This window comes from Coffea eugenioides, chromosome 10, assembly GCF_003713205.1.
Source record: "Coffea eugenioides isolate CCC68of chromosome 10, Ceug_1.0, whole genome shotgun sequence".
NCBI classification, from domain to species: Eukaryota; Viridiplantae; Streptophyta; class Magnoliopsida; order Gentianales; family Rubiaceae; genus Coffea; species Coffea eugenioides.
Window position 1 is genome coordinate 5098665 of NC_040044.1, and position 19801 is coordinate 5118465.

The 19801-nt window shown below is 38.8% G+C and overlaps 2 protein-coding genes and 1 long non-coding RNA gene across 3 annotated transcripts; 1 reads left to right on the top strand and 2 right to left on the bottom strand.

The window, feature by feature from the left end:
- The first annotated feature begins 1840 nt into the window (after window positions 1-1840).
- On the top strand, window positions 1841-2314 carry LOC113749317 (chaperone protein dnaJ 20, chloroplastic-like). The gene has a single exon (XM_027293004.1). The coding sequence runs from the start codon at window positions 1841-1843 to the stop codon at window positions 2312-2314; it is 474 nt and encodes a 157-aa protein (XP_027148805.1).
- A 470-nt stretch (window positions 2315-2784) lies between these two features.
- On the bottom strand, window positions 2785-11675 carry LOC113749318 (tRNA modification GTPase MnmE). Its single transcript, XM_027293005.1, has 11 exons — window positions 11513-11675; window positions 9499-9693; window positions 9103-9404; window positions 8494-8632; window positions 7554-7675; window positions 7163-7366; window positions 6594-6653; window positions 5515-5653; window positions 4717-4835; window positions 3572-3793; window positions 2785-3067 (listed from the first exon to the last, which is right to left on the bottom strand). The coding sequence occupies exons 1-11, from the start codon at window positions 11673-11675 to the stop codon at window positions 2873-2875; spliced, it is 1860 nt and encodes a 619-aa protein (XP_027148806.1). The 3' UTR covers window positions 2785-2872.
- A 799-nt stretch (window positions 11676-12474) lies between these two features.
- On the bottom strand, window positions 12475-14221 carry LOC113749882. Its single transcript, XR_003464598.1, has 3 exons — window positions 13540-14221; window positions 13374-13465; window positions 12475-12853 (listed from the first exon to the last, which is right to left on the bottom strand). It is a non-coding gene; the product is annotated as an uncharacterized LOC113749882 (long non-coding RNA).
- Window positions 14222-19801: the final 5580 nt, after the last annotated feature.

Below are 19801 nucleotides of genomic sequence, written 5' to 3' on the forward strand. Positions count from 1 at the left end.
TTCTATCTAGTGTTGTAATTATTGAAACTTCGAATCACAAAAAGCCAATGGCACGAGAATTTGCCTATTATTTGTCCCCCTTAGGGATCGCATCTTTCGAAATGCCTGCAGCTAGTAGGCCGAGTACGGCTGCTTCTGATGACAGCCCATGCAGCCCAGCGCCTATAATTTCCGAGTCCCGGTGCTGCGGAAAGCCCATATTCCATGTTGAATCCTTCTAAAACTGTCCTAATCCCCATTTCATATGTTCAAGAGTGTATCTCTTACGTACACTGATAATGTATATATATATACACCATCATTAATTTTATTTTAAATTTTGTATAATTATCATTCAATTCAAAACATTGATATTGTATACATTATTATTAATCCAATCTCAAATTTAATGTAATTGTCATTCATTCGAGCAAGCTGACAGTTTATACATTTTAGTATATATAAGATTAATCCTATGATCATACGTTCTACAGCAGAAGGCAATTATTCTTCGATTATGTTATTAGAAAAACAAAGAAAAAAATTAAAAAAGAAGGTCCATATCCAGAATATTTTTCTCTGAGCGAAAATGTTGTCATGCAAGCCTCCAGACGAAAATGTACGAGTTTTGTTAAACATAATTTCTTCAGCAATCAGTTTCCAAATTGTTTTCTTACTTCAGAAAAATATATATTGATAAAACTCCTATTCCAAATTTAATCGACAGAATCTTCCTAAACTTCTATATTCCTGTCTAAACTTAAAAAGGGAAAATCCCCCAGATATTTCGCAGTAGCTGATTGTATCTGATATACATAAATCTCATGTTCCTACCTCAACCTAAAACCATAACCAACTTTTGTGACTTTCTTGATAATATTCATCATATCTAGTCAAACTAAACCATTCGTCGTAGGTGATATGGATGAAGAATCCTGGAAACCTGATTTTTCCATTCTCATGACTGTTTTTATTTTAAATTGTGAGTCGTGACAACACCAATTATTTCATCCAAAATTTTCTATCCTGGGACTGTGAAAGATGGTTCCATAATTTTCCTGAGACACGACACCGTGAATATAACCAGAAAGAAGGACGAAACACAATGCAAAAGTTGACCAGACCATCTCAAACAATTTAAATACATATTGTAGTGTTATTTGAAGCTCTATCCTTGGGATAATATGTTAAACGCCAGGAACAAATTAACCCATCAAGGTATTGCAAGTATGTAATTGGACTTTCTTATTAATATACAAAAAAAAATGCAAAATCTTTGGAGAGAAGGGAATATCTTCAAAAGGGAGGGGTTTTGAGGCTATAAAATAATTATATATATATGTTTTTCAGTTTTGAGACAAAGTATCTGCCAGGCATCTATAGTAGACATCAGGGTCCAAGACACCCATTACGGTTAATATAACAGTCTTCAAGAACATAAACAAGTGCTATATCAATAATCATTTATGACTTGGAGACAAAATATGCATGTCGAGTTTAGTTTGGACTGCAAGAACCGATGGTTAATTCAACATCATTAATTTAGCTATCTAATTCTCAATACGGCAATTCCGCGTAAAACTCAACAGACAATTTGATTTTGACAACATTCATTTACAAGTGTTTGGCTTTATTGCAACTGATCCTTATGACCAAGAAAGAAGACAGAAATTGCTGAGTTTTTGGCTTTATTGTTACTTATCTCTATATACACCAATTCGTGTTTCATTATTATCGAAGCAGTGAGTTTTATTATATTATTCCTTGACCAAGTTCTTTCAAGTTTTATCTACTTCTAATAGTATATATACATGCAAAAAAAACCCTCTCAGAGCCGGCTAGCAGCTAGTCTCATTGCTACATGGATGGTTGCCTGAGCTCAACATTAAAGAGAGGGAGCAGCATCATGATGAGCTATTCTGTACATCAGAATTTTAACGTTGTTTCATGCAGAGCTACCATACAATGTGGACAGAAAAGGGCTATAAACTTTCATGAAGTTCTGTCTAGTAGTGGAAGTGTGAGTGAGATAAAGAAGGCATACAGGAAAATGGCACTTCAGTATCATCCTGATGTTTGTCATTCTTCCGTGAAGGAAGAATCCACCAAGATGTTTGTGGAGTTGCAGGAGGTTTATAGGAGTTTGATGGATGGAGCTTTGGAAAATGATTGCAGCTTTGGGGTAGGCTTGGAAGAGAGGCAATGCCCAGAAAGGCATCCAAGAAGCAAGTGGGAAAGCCAACTCATTGAATTGAGCAAACAATCTCAAATGCGAAGACTCCGGAAAGATGGAAGTTGGGGATGCAGAATGAGGGCTCGATTTATCCATCCGTGAACTTGTGATATACTGTAGCATTCTTCTCCATACTTCCATCATCTTATTACTATAAATTTTTTTTTTGTTCCTTCCCCAAGTCAATAAGATAGTTTTGCAGGGGTAGAAAAGCTATATTGGATTGAATTCTTTAATTCTTTTACCTTCATTCTTTTGTTTTACTGTTTGTTTTACTTTTCATGAACCTTTGCATGTAAAATATGTGCTAGTGCCTTGGGTTGTAAGGTATTGGAAGATTGCCGGTTCTTAGACCCTTTACAATCCTTAGATATTTGTAATAGAAAAGGACGTATGAAACTCAAAGGCTCGAGTCTTGGCATGCTTTTCAATGACAAAGTCTTGAAAGGAAAAAAAGAACTGTGCTGTTGCGCTTTAGTTTTTGGCTAATCAGTGTCATTTTTCTGGTGATGGAAAAATTCGACAAACTGAATACGCAGTAAAAATAAAAAATGTAACCTAGTGTTTTTTTTTAATCATCGCAAAGTTTATATCGAAAGCTTCAAGAAATGCAAACGTTTGAAGAGACAAATCTGTCGTTTTAACTTTTGACTAAAGTAACTATTTACCAATGCAGAATTTTCCAAATATGTTAGACAAAACTTCTTCGGAAATATCTTCACCGCTTATCTGCCCAAGGGCCAAAGCAGCTTCCCTCAAATCGATTGTCCAAAAGTCTAGCGGAATTTCCTCCTCTATTGACGACTTTAATCTAACAAGAGCATCCCTCGTCCGAACAAGCTGCTCACATTGTCTCTGACAATCAGTAACATTTTGAAAATCAGAACAAAACATTTAAGGGATAAAAATTAGAAAAGTTATGACACTGTAAAATGTAAATCCATATTGGAAGTACACAAGTCAGTGTAACCAAAGGAAACAAAGTACATAACTCAGTGGCCAGACATCCAAGGGGGGTCTCAAACCATTCAGAAGCCAAACTCGAATCTTTAGCAATAAATTGCATAACATGCCCAGACATACAAGAAGGTGAATATTCTAAGATAAAAACAGGTTATTGAATTATATCATGCGTAGTCGGATCCCTAGAAGCTCGTGATGGAAAGCAATGGAAGGCTTCTCTTTCCACGCTGGACTAACAAATATAGCTCAAATACAAATAATAGGTCATTGTGAAACCAACATCCAGAGACTTTGGAAGAGACAATTAAGATGGCAATAAGTCAAAGTTTCCCAGAGCAGATGAAAGACAGGAAAGTTGAAATGATTTCACATGCAAAGAAAGTTACAGGAACTAACCTGGTTCACGGCCCATCTGCAACCTCCTGCAGGAATTGTGTTAAGACCAACAATCTCTAGAATGGCAGCCTCCAGATCAGTAATCCCTTGTCCAGTGACAGCACATGTAAAAATAAGTTTATTGAAAAAGGTAGCTGTAGTGTCCCATTTGTAGGAGGTAGTTGGGGCACAATCAATTTTATTAATAACAAGGATTATTGGAGAGGTAGATCCTGATGCACCCTGGAATTAAACAACAAACGATGAGAATCAGAGGTTTAATCTCAGAAGAAGAAATCTCAGCATTAGTTGCTGTTGGCTTACCTGTATGGGATCTCATAAATACTATTGCCAACTAAATTGTTGATTAATCATTACAGCTATATTTTCTGCACAGACTATTATGGCAACCTAAACAATCTAGGATAGCACCATGACAGAAGGCCAGAAACACCATATCTGCGCAATCATTTCGGAAGCTACCCTAGCATGGTTTGTTAGCAAGAAGTGCATATAGGGCACAGCACTAAGACCCCTGCAGCTGAGCAAAGGCAGAATCGTAGGCATGCACCTGAGCACAGTGGTTCTGGTTTAAGTATTGAATGCCAAACTAAATTTTGACAGCCATGGATTAACGAATAATACATATACCTAAATCAGAGCTTCATGATAACAAATTTAAAACTACTTATCATGCAAGCCAAGCAAGTAGCAAGCATTCTATGTGAAAGGTTACCAAATTCCAAATCTTGACATGCAACTCATCATTCAGATGCATACTCAAGAGAAGCAAAAACGTGACAATAAACTGGAACTGATTTGTGATAGTTTGAAAAACAAGTATTCCACTAACTGAGCATCTCAGCGGTGGGATTAAATAAGGGGACCAGCTCTTCTCCTCTCGAAGTACCTACCAGCAAGAATCCAGTCATGCCAGTCTAAGGTTGCAACAAGAACTGAAGATAATTCCTATTTTCCATAATAATCAGCTTAACGGAGATATTTATCATTTCATAGCAGTGCAAATGCATAAAACACACATCCACAGTATTATGATATCAATTTCCAGGGAGCACAATTTGGCCAGAAATTTTCACAATATGAAGAAATAAAAAGGTCTCTCCAAGTCTCATGTGCAATTCAAGGCAGTATGAAGAAAATAATACCTTGTTACTTTGAATCCTTTCAAGAAGTACGGTGTCCTCTATAGTCCACCCATCGGCTGCACTTACGGTCATGATAATAACATCAGCACTTGTAGCAACTGCTTCTGACCTTTCCACACCTGTTACATAGTCAAATTCAAGAATGACAAAATCAGCATTTCCAACTTAAAATAAACATTATTTTCTGGTTTGAAAAATTAAGAAGCATATGGGCACTTGATATGGCTAAAGGTCTTCACACACAAGGAACAAAATAAGTGAATCAAATGCAGGTTGCAATCTTGTTTTAGCATAGCTTCTTTGAGTAAAAACATCGGTTTACGCTTTGACTTGGTATTCTCTTGCTGGTTAAATAAAACAAGCCAATAGACAAGAACACTCAATTTGCCCAGGAATTCAATTTTCATCGGCTTTGACTACTTCTTGTAACTCATACTTTGTTCTTAGATGACAGACAAGGGTCAAGTCAGCATGAAAAAACCAGCGATTTTTTACTTGTTTCACTATCTTTCTGACGAGCAAATGAAAAAAATGAAATCTTAAAAGTAAACAAGCATGTTTTTGAGTTTTAAAGAAATTGCACAAGAAAGATAAACTCAGAAGTCTAATCATTGCCATTCTGTCAAGTAATTTGACACAGAATTAAAACTATTCATAAGCAAATCTCCCAGTACTATGATAGAGAAGAACGACAGAAATCTAAGCCATGCTGAATAATCTAATGTACAAGTACAAAAGGAGATGCATTGGTGGCAACATTGACGTTACAACTTAGCAAGGAAGATTATCTGGACTTACCAATTTTCTCCACTATGTCATCAGTTTCCCTGATACCTGCTGTATCAAGAAGCGTTACAGGAATTCCACGAACTGATATACTGGCTTCTACAACATCACGTGTTGTACCAGCTATGTCTGTAACAATAGCTCTCTCACTCTGCATGCTAAAAGGTAAACAAGATACACAATCAGCAGTTGACAGAGTATCACAACAAGATGCTAAAATGATCATGATTCACATACAGCAATGCAACTCACATCCTCTCCCCAGATCTACACAATATGGCATTCTTCTAACTATTTCAGATTTTTTGTCCCACAAAAGTCTCCAGCACTTCAAGATAAGCAGCTTAGAGCTCATAAGATGTCAGGGATTATAAGTCTTATACCAAGAAGCACTGACCGTTTTGTCTTTTCTTTCTTAAATTAAGCCAATAGCTTGGGATGATATCATTTTAAGATATCTTGGCAATTATTAGTCAGCTAATAGTGGGAAAAATGTGTGATTCTATGCAAATGACAAATTATGCAGTTAAAAAAATCTTGCCCTTAACTAGTAACTATCTCTCTCTTCTCCAAGTTTCCAAGCATTTTTGTTCTTTCTTGTCATTCTCTTGGTCTTCTGATATCTCCATTCTTGGTTATTCCTTTCATTGACTCCTTAATTTTCTCACTAAAACTTCTCTCACTAAATAAGCATACAGCATCAATTCAACTTGGTCAAGAATTAGCTGCACTGAAATTCTTGCATGAGAATGCCACCTATGTAGCTTAGAAAGTTGATTCCCCCCCCCCCCACACAACCACAAAAAAAAAAAAGAAACAGAAAAGAAAAAGAGTTGAAAGATAATGAAAAGAGATTTCTTAAGTTCATTGAAAAAAATTCTACATAAAATTTCACAGTGAAAACTTGAAAGCAATTACGCACAACTGAGTGATTTGTAATACATTTAAGGTACATGCGTCAAAGATGGCTTTCAGCCTTTGTGCATGGACACAAACAATTCCTTAAGTTAAATCATGCGGTAGTTATTTTTAAGAAGCACTTCAGTGATAAAACCAAAAGTTTGAAACAAATAAGAGAATTTCGAACATACTCTGCTCCAAGCATTAAGAAGGCTAGACTTTCCAACATTTGGTCGACCAATAATTGCTATCTGAAAGAAAATTTCCAGGAAAGAGCTTAACTTTCTGTTAAATAAAGTATGAAGATGTTATTCAAATTTAAATAGAAGCATTAAGAAAAGCCATGAGTTGAACGAGCAGATTGCGTAAGTTCCCCACCTTAAAAAGGTTGAATTCCCAACAATTAAAAAGTCTATTTTCAAGTATGGATTAGGAATCTAAAGTCAAGTAGACAACTTTTATTCCATCATGCAAAAGCAGAACAGTAACAATTATAGATGATGGAACACAAGAACACATTTCTTCTATATTTCCCAAAAAAAAAGGAAAAAAAGGATTGATAACTGTAGGAAGGACAGGGAATTGCTTAGCAATCAAAAGGGTGGAAAAGAAAGAAAGATACAGAAATGGAAAAGATGTGTACCATGCATACAAAGGATGATAAGCTTTCACGTACATTTTAGTAAAAGAACTTTTTCTCCCCAGCTCTATTACTCAAACAAGAAAGGATTTGTTAAAAACCCCAAAATCCTTGCAATACCTGTAACCCAGATTGCAGAAGTTTATCATAATTGGCAGTTTCTAATGCATTCTCCACATCTTGCAACATCATGTGTATTTTGCTTGCAATAGATTTTAAGTCTAGGGGTGGCATCTCATCCTCAAAATCTAGACGAGCTTCAATTTCCGTAAGCAACTCAATGCAGTTCATTCTTAGTGTTCGGACCATCGCAGAGAAACCTCCCTGTCAGAGAGCAAGGATTTTATTTTCACAGAGAGCCTACTATTGGAGATAGCACATATGATGCATATAAGCTACAGCTAGCTTAAAAAATGGAAGAAGTATCTAAAATTGCGTGCCTGGTCAAAAAAGTATTTACTAACCAATAAAATATCAAATATCAATTAAACCAGAAATTAATGGAATTTACTTGTATTCCAGCCAGTGCAGAGTCTGCAGCTACCACCGATTTTGCTGAGATAAGTTTTTCCACATTTTCTGCTTGAGAGAGATCTAAGCGACCATTTAAAAAAGCTCGAAGTGTGAACTCTCCTGATAAAGTCAAGACAATAATTGCATCACCTTAGAGCACTGTCTCTATTTCACTTATAGATCAACAGCTTCTTTTAAAATGCACAAGGCACTTGAACATGTACTGATTTAAGCTAAATAGTTCAACTAGCACAATTATTACAGACGGGCTACAGAGTATATTGAGTTCCACGTCAGTGGAGATCCATACTTCCAGGGGAAAAAATCAATTTCAATAGCGCCAATTGATATGCTATTGAAGAACCAATGACATGACTTAGGAACCAATGAGATGCTACCCTTTAAAGAACCAAATGGATAACCTAAAACGTTTTAGAAGCTTGACTAAGAACTAATATTCATGGTCTCAAGGACCATACGATCCAGAGTAGACAATAGATCAACCCAAACACAGCTTCACTGCTGTTGACATCATAAGTATTGACATATAACTACTTCCTTGGACATCTACTCTAAGCACAGATTCAAATTCCTTCAAGAAAATATAGTTTTCAAGGCTTAAATTAGTGAAGTTAAACATCAACACCTACCAGTTAGTGAATTCAACTTGCCATCATTATATAAACTTCAATCAGACAAGTGCAACTTTGAGAAATAAAATGTGCCTAAATTGTTAAAGCCAGTTGCAACAGATAAGTTACATTTCAGAAAGTCTAGAAGAAGTCAAAAAGTACTTCAGGTGCCTGTAGTAAATAAATTCCACCTTAAAAGTTACAACCTAGAGCTTTAATTTGTAATCAGTCCATTTTAGCCCTATTTCTACAAGACTAATTCTACAGAAATAATTAACTCGAAAAATTCAGTGACAAGGAGCAAACCAGGTTCTGCAAGCTTTGCTCCAGCTTCTACACAAGCCCTCAATACACGGCGCAGACAAACTTCACTTCCATGACATTGGAGTTCAATCACATCTTCCCGAGTGTATGACTTTGGGGCCAGCATTGGAAGCACTAAAACCTACACCAAGTTACGAATGTCCATTTATGCATGAAAAAACATCACTTCCCATTAAGTAAAAGCACAGCCAACAAAATCTACATCACCAACACAAGCAATTTGCCCTAAGAATATAGCGACCATGGCTGAAAAACATAAAATCAGTCAAACATTTTTTTTTCCTTTTTATTCCACAACTAAACGAACAGCTGATATACAAATTCAAACTACCTAATTATACCACTTTTGATTTGATCAATACGCTATAATCCATATCCAGGAAACAAAATCATAGAAAGAGTGAATCTTCCAGAAAAGCACACATAGAAATTTGCAGAAAATTTAAAAACAAAAACAAAAAATGACAGGAATGTTTCATGTTAATAGAAAAGGGAGCAACAATTGCTTCCCTACTCCACAAAAGACTACAATCACTATAAGAAATGCAGCAATCACATGGACATTAAAATCAAACAATTAGTAACTTGTACCTCGTCAATCACATTCCCTTGAAGATCCAAGACCTCACCATACTCCACGAAATGGCTCTTAGGCCTCCAAATTGAACTCCTCCATTTCCTTTTGGACTTTGGACGAAACAAACGCCCAACGACAGCCACAGAGGACGGCCCTGATAACCTGACAATCCCGACAGCGGCAGGAGGACCACCCAAGGAGGTAACAATGGCTGCTATGGTGGTTGAGTTCCCAAAATGCTGCTGCTGCTGTTCATAAGAGCCCACAACTCCATCTCCCACCAATCTCTCATCTTTATTCAAAACAAACGTGTGTTCTGCGACAAAAAGATCATAACTTCAGAACCCACATGAGAAATATGTAAAAAAAAAAAAAAAGAGTATAATTTGGGGGAGCTGGAGGGGCTTTACCTCTATGAGAGGCATGGAGGCAGGGGGAGGGAGTAGAGTAGGAAGAGAAGAAAAAAGACAACTTTTTGGAAAGTGGGATTGAGAGCTTGGGCAAGGAGGAGGAAGCAATAATCTTGCGGGTTGAGGAAGTTGGGTACGCAGTGCTGGAAGTAGAGCCATCGGGGTGCTTCAGATTCTGCCTCGGTATGTTTTGTGCTGAAGAAAAGAGATGAGCAGTAGCTTCCGCTGAAGGCACACTTTTTTTTTTTTTTGGGTAGGAGCTAAAGGCCTAATTTTGGTTTAACTTAATCGATTAATTATTTTGGCTCAAAATGGAGATTTAGAATTGATTACTTACCCTAAGCATTGCTTGAGTACTGGAGTATTTAATTGATCTCAGCTGCTTCCAGGTCCCTGAAATTTCCTTTGGGAATTTAACAAAAAAGAAAAAAAAAGTAGTCATTTGGGACCATTAAAATGATTTTTCTCAAGTTGAAAAACATTTTGCAGAAAAAATTACGAAGAAGTTCAATCATTACCATGCAACTTGTGCAACCGAAACTTTTCTTTTTTTTTATTATTATTTTTTGTTGGATCTTTCCTCCAACATTCATAACACAATTGACAAATATGTATTGAATAGTGCCTCAAAATAAATTCTTGTTATAGGGATGTACATCAATGTTATATTTTTATCACAAAATTATACAAGGTAATAGGTATAAATTTAATATGTTCAAAAGGTCATAAATTATATTAGATGTCGCACTATCAATTGTTTCTTTCCTTCCCATGAAAAAGATAACAAGATGCAAACAAAAAAAATAAGAAGAATATATATTTTATTATTCCCCCATAAGATAGTATATACTATCAATTATATTTAGTCATCATTGGTCTCATAAAATTTTATTCTCAAAAAGAAAAGCACAATATTATATATGTGTGTGTGCGTGTGCGCAAGCGTGTTTCCTAAAAATAATATATTAATCCCAAAATTGAAGGTTTTTCTTTTTGGAATAAAAAAGTGAAGGGGTTGAATTAGACAATTGGATATGGTCCCAAGGAGCATGAGTAATTATTAACATAATTGTCATAAATACCACTTCCGAACCTTGTTCCCTTAAGAAGCTCTCCTACCAAACCTCACTCTAAAAGTTGAACACGTATAACTATTTACGTAATCTCACTTCTCCTATCTAAAGTCATTTTAACATAAATCCTGATGTATTTGTGTATGTCGTGTCCACCGCATAATATTTGCCTACATATCATATACAGATAGCTATGTTCAGTATTGAGAAATGCACGTAGTTGGAATAAAACTCAGTAGCTTGTGATTTAATGACTAACTTTCATGCACTTGTTGGTGGCATTGAAAAGACACAGTTAGGATCAAGTAAAACATTACGTAGAATCCTAGAATCATGGGCACTGCCCTCCCACCCTATCCTAACATAAATGAATTTTCATATTACGGTCACACACGGTTAGAATATTTTGTGATAGGCCACCATGCCTGCTCCGATAACGTTTCCTTTCGTTAGATCTATACCAAACAGATACGTGTGTTATGTCAATAGGTCCAACGTATTCCTGATAACATGGGCTAGTGTTACGTATTTAATAGGTTCCCATAATGACTAACTGAACATTTAGGCCTTAACCTTAAACTATGGTTCGAACATAGCACTGTTTTGTATTTTCGGATGAGTTGTATGATAATCTATTGGCCTGACAAAGTCGCGTCTCAACTAAACGAGAGATGCAAGCCAACGTTGTAGATGATGATCCACTGTCTCTAACGAATGTTGGAAGCTCTCGGCTAGAACCCTAGGTCGCTCATTATGAATCAAGCACATAAGCGTAATGACGACAGACTCATGAATTTACACCCGTTGTGTGAGGTGCGGCTTCCAATAACCACGCTCAAACAACATGTCACACAATGACAAGAAAAATGGAGCTTCCATGTGAAAGTTGTCGAATATTCTGTTTCAATAGCTGTTTATTAGCTCTAGAATGCATTGTTCACCTGACAGTAAACTATCTCGAATTCTTCGCCTCTGGAAAGAGTTTAGGTACTGGTTGAATAGCGCCAACTCTAAAAGCACAAACATGACAAAGGTCAAAAAGAGCTCGTCCTCGTCAGATTTGTCAGAGATGTCCCCACCACGTGAATAATCTTCATTATCCATCAAGTGGCTAGTGCAGCTTCATCAAAGATGAATCTGCAAGGTGTTAGGTAGCAATATAGATCAAAATCAGGGCCACTAGAAAAATAAACCTGAAAACTTAAAAAGTTCTAAACACCTACAACCCAAACCCCTGAAATTTGGGAGGTTCTTACAAGGCAAGGCATTGCCTTCCTAACACAACCGAACAATTTCACATTAAAAAAAAATGGTATCCTAACAGCCAAATGGAGAAAGACTAAGAATCGAAGTATTGACAAAATATGCACAACTAGAAGAGCAATATATAAGTTGGCTGCCTACATTATCAATCAACTGACACAACTATTTGTTAACTTGTCTGAATTATATGAATTATAAAATACTCAACAAAGTCATGGCCATGCAAAGCATGACAAAGGAAACAAATGACAGCCGAAGAGAAAAAAACACTCAAAATTCTGGTAGCAAGTGCTATAACTAAGGTTCTCAAACATAAATAAACACAGGCAACAATAGCCAGTTTTAGAGAAGTGCTCCAATGCACTAGCGACTAAAACGGGGGTAGGAGGGCTCTTGAGTGTCATATTCAGGTGGGAAGTAGTCTCGACACTTCATAAAGGTGATGCGGTCGGGGTCCGATCCAACTAAATTCCAAATAGTTAGCTCCTGAGGGTTCTTCAATATTTCTACCGTGGCCATTTTGGCTTTGTAATTCACGTTCTCTAATTCCCAAAGTTAAGCCAAGGCAACATTATGCTCTGATTTCTTTGATCCAGGGCAAGAACGATACTTGGTGGGAAAATTTATTGACACACTTATGCTGCTAGTCTTCTTCCGACTAACAAGCGATTCAATGGTGTGAAGAGCCCTGAAGTATCTATCAGTCACTGAACCGGACGCGGTGGCCATAGGACTATCGCTTGATGCATCACCAGACTTTGGCTTTCCTTTACCCTTATTTCATTTCTCTTTATTCACCCCTACTACCTCCACATCAGCATGCCAGTCCTCATGCTTCAACCTACCCTTTTTTCGTGCACATCGTGCAGCAGTTTCCATGCCTAGCTCATCGGTTGAATTACGGGGGTCGTTTTCGAAGTCAGAATTAAAGTCTCCCGTTGCGCCTTGATTGACAAACACTTCCTTCATAAATGATTGACTAAGTAGTCATTTTGGAACTTTATGAATTTTGGGTTCACCTTGTACAAAAAAGAAAAAAAGGGAAGTTAACAAATTAGTCCAACTAAGGAAAAATAAACATGTGCAACCAGCTTACAAGTTCATGAATAGTTGTAAATGCTCCATCTCGGCCCACTTGTTATCGTCCATAAGGAATGTATGGTTCTGGCTATCCCAACCCAATCCCGTTCCCTTTCTCTTGAAGGAAATGTACAGCTTGGTTAACTATCGTATTGCATAGTATTTGCCTCTTATACTATCGGAGCTAAAGGAAGTGCCGTATTGGCCGTTGTATTTCGGGAACCACATAACTAGAAATGTTATTGTCCCTAATTTCATTATTCCTGTGTATGTTGACCAGGTGTTGGGCAAAGACAATTTCTTGCTCCTTAGATAAGTGCACATGCTCCGTAAATCCGTGCCTTTGTTTTCTCATCTTAATTTACCCATGGACAAATCTACAAACAATAAATGAAATGTATTTGATTAATAAAGTATATTCTTTACAATGTCCAAACAGAAAGAGGAGCAAGAACTTACCTTGTAGTAGTTAGAAATGCACTGGACCAAATCGTTTTCCCCCCAAGTAGAAATGGGTGAACGAGTAGCCTGGCCGCTTGCTCATTTCAATGCTGGCAATATAATTACAAAAAATTATACTATGTCTTGGCTAGGCATTCAACAAATTCCAACTAAGCGAATATACCTTTATAAGCACATCGGATAACAGAGGGCATGTAGCCTTAAATGACGGCATCCATGCAATCAAATGACAACCAGCAATTGAGCACACTAGGAAGTATGATGATAGACAGAGTACAAAGTGTATCACAAGCGGCAGCTCAAATTACATGCATTAAGCAACTGTCAGCTAGCCACATTGAGGAAAAAATACAGTAATAGAATATTTTGCGAACAAAAGTTCAGTTTCTATGCAATAAACAACAACAGCGATTGTCATACTGTAAAAGCAAGGCAGCTAACAAACATCTATTGCTTTCCTACAGTAGAGTAGATTAGACCCTAAAAGTAGCCATGTCCATACCAAAGCTGGCTATTTCTTCCCCAAAATAGAAAAAAAAAATCCCATGGAACGAGTTATCATCCTAAAAAGAAGGGGAAGCTCACCACAAAAGCAAATGTATCGATCGAGGAACATGCTATCTGTCCGAAGCCCGGTTATCTGCTGGTCGTTTGTCAAATCGAAATCAGCAAAACTGTCCTTGTCTGATATAATTGCAGACGGGTGAGAATTGCTGCAGCCTCCAACCTTCCTAATGATTGAGCACAACCATACAAAGACGTGTGTGGCTCGGCTAAAATTTGCAACTGACTGACAAAGAGCTTTCTTCAGATCGGCAACGGTAGAAGGAGAGCAAAACAGGGTATGGAGGTGTCATGGAGTGAAGAAGAAAGGCAGAAGAAAAAAGGACAAGATCTACCAGTCCGGCTTGAAGAAGAAAGAAGGCGTGTCCAAGGCTACAAAGAAGGCGCGGTCAATCAGCCTGAAGAAGACGAAGGCGTGGTTTCGAAACCACGCCTTTCCTCTGGTTTAACAGAATTATGCTTTTGTTATGCGCAAGTGGAGCTGATAATTCTAGAACTCCACGTGTCATAACCTTATTAGTCTGTTTAGAAGTTAGTTAGTCCAGAATTGTCCATAAAAGCATGAAGGAATCCGGATGATAGGAAGTTTTTTGTCATAATTCTCCAAGTGATTGTAAAGGTAATTTGGCTTTGCCAAATTCCCTCCATTTTCTCTTTTTCCTTCATTCTTTCCCCTTCATTCTGTATCCGTTGTTTCTGTTTCTGAAATTGATCTTTTTCCGCTATTAATGAGAAGTTGGAGTTCATTATTTGTTTTCCATTTCCAATTCTAATAACTAGCTAAGAGATTAGCTCACTACTGCTGCAAGCAATCCGTCACCATTGCTGTAATTAGGTTCAATACCATAACAGTGGTATCAGAGCTTAGCTACGAGCCATTGGGATGACCAAATCTCAGGAGGAGGTGTTGAAGAAGGATCTCTCTGAGCTAGGCAGTGTGGTCAAGGTGTTGGGGCATAGGCAAGAAAGCACAGAGAGAACTCTCAAGAATCTAGACAAAAAATATGAGAGTATGATGGCTATGATGGCTCAGATGATGGCAAGATTCAATGATAAGGACAAGGAGGCAGAAAGTAGTAGCTCTATTGAAGGACCTAAGAAGGAAGAAACACAGGAAGAAGGTTGTGGCAGATCAGATTGGAGAGAAACTAGATCCTACTCCAGAATGCCTAAAGTTGAGTTACCTAACTTCACAGGAGATAATCCCAGGGAATGGATCCGTAAGGCTAACAAGTACTTCAAGATCAATGGAGTAGAAGAGAACATGAAATCTGAGATTGCTGAGCTATACCTGAGGGACAGAGCTGATACCTGGTTCCACGGGGTATTCAGTGGCAGGGGAACCATTCTGTGGAATGAACTGGCTACTGCTTTGTGTAAAAGGTTTGGAGAAGGCACTCCAGAGGAAGCTATTGAGGAATTCAACAAGCTGAGGCAGGAGGGATCCATAGCAGACTACCTGGAAAAGTTTGAGCTGCTCAAAGCACTGGTAATACCTTCCCTCCCTCATTTGGCTGATTTCTACTATAAAGCATGCTTCCTAAGTGGTTTAAAGGAGGAAATAGTCAATATGGTTAAAATGTCCAGACCTCTAACTTTGGCTGATGCAATAGGAACAACCAAACTGCAGGAAAAGAACTTAAAAGCCATGCAAAAAATTCACAAGCCCCTACCTAACATTCTCCAGTCCCACAAAACTCCCTACCAAAACCAGAACCATAACAAATGGAACCCCCCACCTCCAAATCCACAGAACGAACTCCCACAAACAACTACAAAAATCCAAACAGCAACACAAACCATTACAAAAAAATCACCCCTAGTGAGTTCAATCTCAGAAGGGAGAAGAGACTGTGTTATAAATGTGCTGAACCATATACACTTGGCCACGTATGCAGACAATCCCACATCCACCTTCTGCTAGTAAATGATGACAGTAAGGACCCTGTAGCTAGTCAGAGTGAGAAGGAGGCTGAACCTGAAGTTTTCTGTGATTGTATTGAGGGCAAGGTAGGAGATGAGCATATAGAAGTTTCCATCCATGCTTTAGCAGGGGGAAGTGAGCACAAAACCATTAGACTAAATGGGATACTGAAAGGGAGGATTATCACTGCACTCATTGACAGTGGCAGCACTCACTGTTTCCTGGATGAACAACTAGCTGGAAACCTGAAATTGGATAGTAGTGGACCCTCCCTAGTTGTTAATGTAGCTAATGGGAAAAAGGTACAGTCCAAAGGCTTATCTAAGCCTATAGTATGGAAGATGCAAGGCTATGAATTCCAGCACCAATTTAACACACTGAAGTTAGGGGGATGTGATATGGTGCTGGGAGTAGATTGGCTTGCTAGATTCAGTCCCATGGAGTTTGACTTCAAGGGACTAAGTGTGAAATTCTGGAAAGGAAAACAACAGATAGAATTGAAGGGGGGGAGTGATCAGGTGCAGCTAAGATTGATCAAAGGGAGTAGATTGCACAAGTGGGCCAGGAAACAGGCCTATGGAATTATGGCTCAGCTCAGTGCAGTCAAGAAGGAGGTACATGCTAATGTTACTATACCTCCAGAAATGGAGGGGGTATTGCAGGATTTTGAGGAGATATTCAAGGAACCTCAAGGGCTACCTCCTGAAAGGGGTCATGATCATTCCATTACCCTTAAAGAGGGGTCCAAACCTTTTCAGATCAGGCCATACAGATGTCCCTATATTCAAAAAACTGAGATTGAGAGGCTAGTGCAGGAAATGTTGGGAAATTGTATCATTCAGCACAGTAACAGCCCCTTTGCATCCCCTGTACTTCTGGTAAAAAAGAAGGATGGCACCTGGAGATTTTGTGTCTATTATAGACAATTAAATGAGCTGACAGTCAAGAACAAATACCCCATACCCCTTATTGACGAACTATTGGATGAATTATCCGGTTCCAAATACTTCACCAAGATAGATTTAAGGGCAGGATACTTCCAGATCAGGGTAAAGGCAGCAGATATTCCCAAGACTGCATTTAGAACTCATCAGGGGCTCTACGAGTTCAAGGTGATGCCATTTGGGCTCACCAATGCCCCTGCTACCTTCCAAAGTCTGATGAACCATGTATTTCAAAAGCAGCTGAGGAAGTTTGTGCTAATATTCTTTGATGACATCTTGATATATAGTTCAAGTTTGCAGGAACATCTGAAGCATGTCACAGAGGTTCTGAACATCCTCAGAGAACACCAACTATATGCCAAAAGGAGCAAATGTGCCTTTGCTCAAACACAGGTGGAGTACTTGGGACACATCATATCTGCTGAAGGAGTAAAAGCTGATCCTGAGAAGATTGAAGGCATGGTGAAGTGGCCTAAACCAGAAAATGTAAAACAGCTAAGGGGATTCCTAGGCCTGACTGGGTACTATAGGAGATTTGTTAAGGGTTATGGTAGTATAGCCAGACCATTGACTGCACTATTGAAGAAAGACAGCTTCCAATGGGGAATAGAAGCTGAGGAGGCATTTCAGAAGCTCAAAGGGGCCATGTGTGCCACACCTGTCCTGGCTTTACCTGACTTCAACCAACCCTTTGTAATCGAGACTGATGCCTGTTACAATGGGATAGGGGCAGTACTAATGCAGAACAGGAGGCCTTTAGCCTATATCAGTCAAGGTTTGGGGCCAAGAAATATGGGGCTATCTATCTATGAAAAGGAGCTACTGGCTTTAGTTACAGCAGTCTCCAAATGGAGACACTACTTGGAGGGCCAACACTTCATCATCAACACTGATCACCAGAGTTTGAAGTACTTGTTGGAACAAAGAATCACCACCCCCCCTGCAGCAGAAGTGGCTGACTAAGCTCATGGGGATGAGTTATGAGATCCATTATAGGAGAGGTAAAGAGAATGTGGTAGCAGATGGCCTGTCTAGGAGAGGAAATCCAAGCTTGGAATGCACTGCAATAACTACCATAGTACCAGAATGAATCAAAGAAGTAATTAGTAGCTACCAAGGAGATGACTGGGCACAGAATAGCATCAGAGAAATATTACTGAAACCAGACCAAATTTCCAACCTCAGCTATCAGAATGGTATACTAAAATACAAAGGGAGAGTGGTCGTTGGATCTGGGGGAGACATAAGAAAAAAACTGATCTGCACCATACATGACTCCCAATTGGGAGGACACTCTGGTATTCAAGCAAGTTTCATGAGGGCTAAGCAACTGTTTTACTAGCCAGGCATGCACAGAGACATTAAAACAGCTATCCTGGAATGTGATGTCTGCAGGAAATGCAAGGACGAGCATGTGTCCTATCCAGGACTCCTGCAACCCTTGCCAGTTCCACAGTACCCTTGGAGCCATATCACTATGGACTTCATTGAGGGACTACCTAACTCTGAAGGGAAGAATACCATTATGGTAGTGGTGGACAGGTACACCAAGTATGCTCATTTTTTGAGCATCTCACATCCTTTTGATGCCCCAAAGATTGCCAGAATTTTCTTAGATGGAGTAGTCAAGTTACATGGAATACCCCAGATCATGCTGTCAGACAGAGATAAAGTCTTCACTAGTCAATTTTGGGGTGAAATGTTTACACTACTAGGAGCTAAGCTGGACCACAGCACAGCCTACCATCCACAGTCTGATGGCCAGACTGAGAGAGTCAATCAGGTGCTAGAAATGTACCTTAGATGCTTTTCACATTTGGAACCAAAGAAGTGGAATCATTGGTTGACCATGGCAGAATGGTGGTATAACACTAGTTACCACACAGCCATCCAAATGACCCCCTTTGAAGCTCTATACGGGCAAGCACCCCCTCAACTAGCTCTGGGACCATACACTCAGGCTAAGGTAGCTGTAGTTGGGGACTACTTGAAGGAGAGGCACAAGGTGGACATCATCCTGAAACAGAACCTGAAGCAGGCTCAAGAGAGAATGAAGAAATATGCTGATGAGAGGAGAAGCGAAAGGAGGTTCGATATTGGAGATTGGGTATACCTGAGGTTACAGCCTTACAGGCAAGGTTCAGTGGCTATTCGAAGCAACACCAAGTTATCAGCACGCTACTATGGACCTTATGAGGTGGTAGAGAAACTTGGAGAGGTTGCATACAGGCTGAAGTTGCCAGCAGATTCAAGGATACACCCTGTATTCCATGTCTCTTTGCTGAAGAAGAAAGTTGGGAACCAGATTACACCTATCTTACAGCTACCAGAGGTAAATGGAAGTGGGCACTTAAGGGTCGAACCAATTGCAGTTCTAGCCAGAAGAACAGTCAAGAAAAAGAATGCAGCTGCAGTGCAATGGCTGATTCATTGGTGGGGAACAGATCCAGCAGAGGCAACATGGGAATTTGCAGAAGAAATTAGGAAACAGTTCCCTCAATTCCAATCTTGAGGACAAGATTTTCTTTGAGGGGAAGGCTCTGTCATGGAGTGAAGAAGAAAGGCAGAAGAAAAAAGGACAAGATCTACCAGTCTGGCTTGAAGAAGAAAGAAGGCGTGTCCAAGGCTACAAAGAAGGCGCGGTCAATCAGCCTGAAGAAGACGAAGGCGTGGTTTCGAAACCACGCCTTTCCTCTGGTTTAACAGAATTATGCTTCTGTTATGCGCAAGTGGAGCTGATAATTCTAGAACTCCACGTGTCATAACCTTATTAGTCTGTTTAGAAGTTAGTTAGTCCAGAATTGTCCATAAAAGCATGAAGGAATCCGGATGATAGAAAGTTTTTGTCATAATTCTCCAAGTGATTGTAAAGGTAATTTGGCTTTGCCAAATTCCCTCCATTTTCTCTTTTTCCTTCATTCTTTCCCCTTCATTCTGTATCCGTTGTTTCTGTTTCTGAAATTGATCTTTTTCCGCTATTAATGAGAAGTTGG